The sequence below is a fragment of the Buceros rhinoceros genome, unplaced genomic scaffold (genome assembly GCF_000710305.1).
Source record: "Buceros rhinoceros silvestris isolate BGI_N320 unplaced genomic scaffold, ASM71030v1 scaffold350, whole genome shotgun sequence".
Taxonomy (NCBI): domain Eukaryota; kingdom Metazoa; phylum Chordata; class Aves; order Bucerotiformes; family Bucerotidae; genus Buceros; species Buceros rhinoceros.
In genome coordinates, this window is record NW_010388812.1 from 120918 (window position 1) to 126014 (window position 5097).

The following is a 5097-nucleotide window of genomic DNA, read 5'->3' on the forward strand; positions in this document are numbered from 1 at the left end:
GGTTGGGTCGGCATTTAATCACACCTTAAAAAGCAAATAAGAGCTCAAAACGGGAACACAAATATCAGAAGAGCAAATGTTCTTCAGCTCTCCCATGGTTACACGCTCAGCCGAGAGCAGGGTTTGGTAACAGAGCCAGAGTCATCCGTATTTGTTTCTGTCTAGGATGTGCCAATCACTCTTCCCCAGGCACACACTCTACACGTCAGTGAAAAGAGTGTTGGAGTTAGTGGATGTGTCAGACTGCCGCAGGGATTCACACTCTACCCAGGCATCCATCAAGCAAGGTCAAGGCTCTCCGCTGATGGAAAGCGAAGTTGTATTTCGAACCACATGCAGTCTTCTGACCAAAACCTCCAACTGCAGCAGAAGTTGCCGTTCACATGTGTACACCTGAGTTCTCCTTAAAAAAGGATGAGCAGAATTTTCACTCCCCCAGGCAGTGGTAATTGATTGTCCTCTTCCTTACCTCCTCGCTGCTCATCGATCCAGAGCTGGATGTGCCACGCTGGCACTGCACCATAACATTCGAGATCACCTCACTGGAGACTTCCACAACGCTTCTGCAGAGAGCGGTTGGCTGCAACAGATCAAAATAGAGCAAATCTTGTCAAGCGAACTACTGTGCGAACCCTCTCATGGGAGTTTTGCTGTGGGGAGGGAACCTGTACAGGGATTTTAGAATCAAATTCCAAAAGGAAGAAGCTCAAGCAAGGCTATACACCTGCAAAATTATCGGAGCAGACTGCAACCAGACCAATATATTCTGGCAGCATTTGACTACACACAAGTTATCGCTCCTCTTGCTAACATGCAAGTTGTTGTGTACTATTTGAGGTTGTTAGAGGCAGAAGAACATCTCCAAATCATTTTCATGGCACTGACATCAGCAAGCACAAACAGAAGAGCTTTGCAGGGCTGTGCAGATGGCAGCTCCAGCTCTAGAAGTTAAACAACCTTTAACGAAGTTGTGTCTGTGATTTGACAGAAGCTCCAGCAAAACCTGCACTCACGTTTGGCAAACAGAGATCCTCACACTGTCTTTCATACTGTAATGCCCCAAGAAGAAAAGAAGGATGGTGTTTGTTTACGATATCATGATAACTTTGCAGCAGCCAACCCTTTCATCTTCAAAGAAAACTTAGCAACAACCACACACAAACAAGCTGCACACCTCTAGAGTGGCAATACTCGAAGAGATGTTTACCCCCCTCTTCAGGGGGTAAACTACCCCCTGAGGTAGTAGCGTGGCTCATAACCTATAAGGAAAGCCTTTGTGCCATCTGTTGAGTGCCTTCCCAGAATCCCTCCTCTTCCCAAAAGACGGTGCCCAGGAAGGACAGATAAGTTTGGCAGCCGTTTACAGAGCAAAAAGAGGTAAGAAGAGCTCAGCTTGGAGCAGCACGAAGCAGCAGAGATAATCTCCGTGGAAGGCTGACACACAGCATGGCATCGTTGCACACAGAGCTACTCCACGTGCTTTGCTTTGTGCAAGCAGTTAGGACACAACCTTGCAGAAGCTTGCAATGGGAGCCATGTTTTGGCAGAAATAACTGTGCCCAGAGAAGTCCAGGTTCAAAGGTGATGCATTTGTACCAAAGCTGGTCATCTAAGAATCAGAGGAGAACAAGAGCTATATCAAGAGCCTGATCCATGCTTACTTCAGGCTGAAGAGAGAGTTGAAAATCTTTTTCAGATTTTCAACCTCACCTATGAGGACAGGCTGGGAGTGTTGGGATCGTTCAGCCTGGAGAAGAGAAGGCTCCAGAGAGATCTTAGAGTGGACTTTCAGTATTCAAAAGAGGTCTATAAGAAAGATGAGGAGCGACTTTTTAACAAATCCTGTTGCAACAGGACAAGGTTTAGACTACATATAAGTAAGAAACTTTTTACACCAAGGGTGGTGAGACCCTGGCCCAGGTTGCCCAGAGAGGTGGTAGAAGCCCCATCCCTGGAAACATTCCAGGTCAGGTTGTTTGGGGCTCTGAGCAACCTGCTCTGGTTGAAGATGTCCCTGCTCAGTGCAGGGGTGGTGGGCTGGGGACCTTTACAGGTCCCTTTCCTCACAAACGGTTCTATGATTCTATGATTAGCACTGTCGGCGCAGAGGGAATCTGCATTACACAGGAAACTAAGCCTTTATACAGTGCCTAGATGCACGATAGACAAAAGCAGATCAAATGGCAGTTTTTCTATGCTCTTATCTTAAGAAAGAAGCCACACTCTCCTTCCAGAATTTGGTCCCAAAGCACACGGACACTTTCACTACATGCTGCTCCAAGATACGTATTCTCTTTTCAGCTCAAAGCAGTTCCCCACCACTGACCTTTCTCACCTAAAACCCACTGCATGCTGCAGATTGTACTTGTTCGGGTTTGGGGCTGTTTTCAAAAAGCCAGTCATTCTGCATTCTTCAGCACCAGTAGTATTTAAGCACAAACATCCTGCATGGAGCTGGGGGCTCACATTCAAACCAGAGGCACTCACCACAAAAGGTCCAATTTTGAAGTCACATGTGGATGGGTCTCTCCCTGAAGCTTTCCTGCACACAGTTTCACGAATGGTGAACTGCAGCTCTAGTCTATAGGCATTGCTGTTCCACATGTCAACCTGGCAAAAGGAAGGTCAACGCAACATATCATTAGAGCCTGTCATTCTTCCACACCCACTACGCGGCAACCTTGCTTATGTGTCAAGCAGCAGCAAGGCATAAGAGCATTATGGGTCAGTACCCAATTTAGAGCAGATTACTGTGTGCGAGAAAGGCTATTTTAATGTGCTCAAGAGTTTCTCTCCTAGGCAGATTTGGTAAGAGCAACACAGAAGAGCTTTGCATTTGAAACCCTACAGCCATTTCGGGATTCTCCTACCTCTTGGAGTTGACTGGGGGGACTACAGGTAGCAGTCAAAGGTAGATAAGCATAGCGTTACCCCTTTGTGCTAACCCTCTTCTGTGGGAACTGGGGTGCTACAGCTCTGATTTGGAAATCCAGACTGCTGGGAAATCTATTGCAAATACATGACTTGGAAAGTAAATTAAATTAATGCAGTTCATAGACTTTATTGAGCTGCTCCTTGTCAGTTAAGGTGCCTCAATGGGCAGCGTGTGTAACACTGCAAGCTTCAGAGAGCTTGGGTGCTTTTGCTGACGTATTCAGATTTTCTTTTCTCCTTCTCACAGTCTAATCAATGTTTTAGCTTAAGATGGGAGACTCAAAAAAACCAAACCCAAAACCTGCCACCCAAAAAACTCAAACTACTTTCAAGTACTTCTTTTTTCCCCACCAAACTAGATCAATCCAAAAGTTACCTTGCTATTCATTCTTGCAGAAGACTTGATATGTGCCATCTATACAAACAGAATGGTTCTGCGGATGCTCAGGAACATGGACATGCTAACTTTAAAGCAGGGAATTTTAACTCCTGAGCTCTAGGTATCCAGTATCATTCTTCGCAACACAAATTAAAACAGATATGGATTTCCTGCCTGCATTTAGACTCCAGCAGATTTGAACCAGAATTGGTGTGTAGAGACAGATGACATAAATACAGATCGGAGAAAGACTCTTGAATGTGTTTGTGACGGCATTTAGTTAACAGTGCGGACAGTCAGATGAACCAGGTTACTTTATGCTTGAGGTAAAGCAGTCAGCTGGAGGTGTTTAAAAAAAACAGTTTTGAACAAAATTTTACGAGACATCCTCAAGATTTCTACTCTAGGGGTGAAAAATTTGAACTCCTGAAATATTTTTCATTACAATCCAACATACAAAGAATATTTAGATTCCTAAAAGCCATAACTTCAGAAAATGCCCCAAACCCACCCTCTTCCAAGCAGCATCAGAAAACTCCAACTAAATCTTGGTTGGTTAAAAAAGAGTTTTCATCACAGCAAAGACTATTTGAGGTAAAGGATCTCTCTTGTCTGCGCACTTACTCTTGTGACGTGGCTCCTGACAACACCATACAGGTTTGTCCCCCATGACTGAGAATTGATTCTTGCGATGGAAGCATTGAGAGCCTCTTCTGTGACAGGGAGTTCATAGTCGTACACTGGAAACCCTGAGACAGATGTGCAGTTCCATTAGAAGTTCAGTGTGACCTTGTACTTTTCCTACCAAACCCACCACGTAGAGAAAGACGACGTGGTTCTGCTCTGAGCAACTTACCTGAACACAAGAAAATGTTCAGTGTGAGGACAGAAATTAAGATCCTCATAGTGGGAATTCCAAAATCCTCTGGTCCTTTCTCTTCCTAAGCAAGAGTTTCCAGTGCATATCCCTTTATCCTTATATAAACGTAGCCTTGATCCTACACCTGACCTTCCTGTCAGTCCAAGCTCTGCCACAGACATTGCACTTTAAACAGAATTGATCTGAGAGTAAATATTTGCTGTCAGCTTTTCTCCATTTAGCAGTAGTTCTCTGATAAGGGATGGGCTGCAGTGCCTTTTCCCCAGGACTGCCACTAAAAGAGAACACTGAATTCCTGACATCTCCATAGCCAAAGATAATCTAGTTAATTTGTTCACCTTCAGCCATTAGTCTTCCCTGTGGTGAGTCAACTCTTTGCACCGGACCCAGCACCTTTGTGTCTCGGCAGCAACTGGAAGCACTTCCAAGCTGATGTACTCTGAGGAGGGAACAATTCCCCAGCATGGAACACGATTCCACTCACACAGACCGGTCCGACACCACCACCCTGCAGGCCAGAGCAACCAACAGATGCCTCCCAGGCACACGGCAGACACCCCAGCTGTTTGCTGTGCAGGCTCCTGGGAACTCTGCTATTCAGCACGTTCCAGAAAAGTGCCCACATCGCTCTGACTCTGGCCAAGCCTAAGCCCAGCTGACCAACTGAGTGGCTATAGACATTTCTTTCCCACTGTCAGATTCCCCTGATGCTCAGGGTTCAGCTTCAGCACAGAAGTTAATGGGCTTTTTGAAAAATTATGACTTCAGTACTGAAAACGGAATAAGGAATTACAGGGACACGCTAGACACAACACCTCAGCCCTTAGCTAACTGGAGCCACTTGTTGGTGTCCAGATACAGGCAACGTATCTCACCACTCTTCCACAGATACCCCACAACAGAG

The 5097-nt window shown here is 45.6% G+C and overlaps 1 protein-coding gene across 1 annotated transcript in view; it reads right to left on the bottom strand.

Moving 5' to 3' along the window:
* The window catches only part of SPP2 (secreted phosphoprotein 2, 24kDa), a 6143-nt gene extending 1925 nt beyond the window's left edge, over positions 1 to 4218 (bottom strand). The window contains exons 1-4 of the mRNA XM_010131399.1: positions 4170 to 4218; positions 3938 to 4062; positions 2488 to 2610; positions 470 to 580 (exon numbers count right to left, since the gene is read on the bottom strand). Coding sequence (XP_010129701.1) covers positions 470 to 580; positions 2488 to 2610; positions 3938 to 4062; positions 4170 to 4218 — 408 coding nt within the window. The remainder of the gene's footprint in view (positions 1 to 469; positions 581 to 2487; positions 2611 to 3937; positions 4063 to 4169) is intronic.
* Between the last annotated feature and the right edge of the window lie 879 nt (positions 4219 to 5097).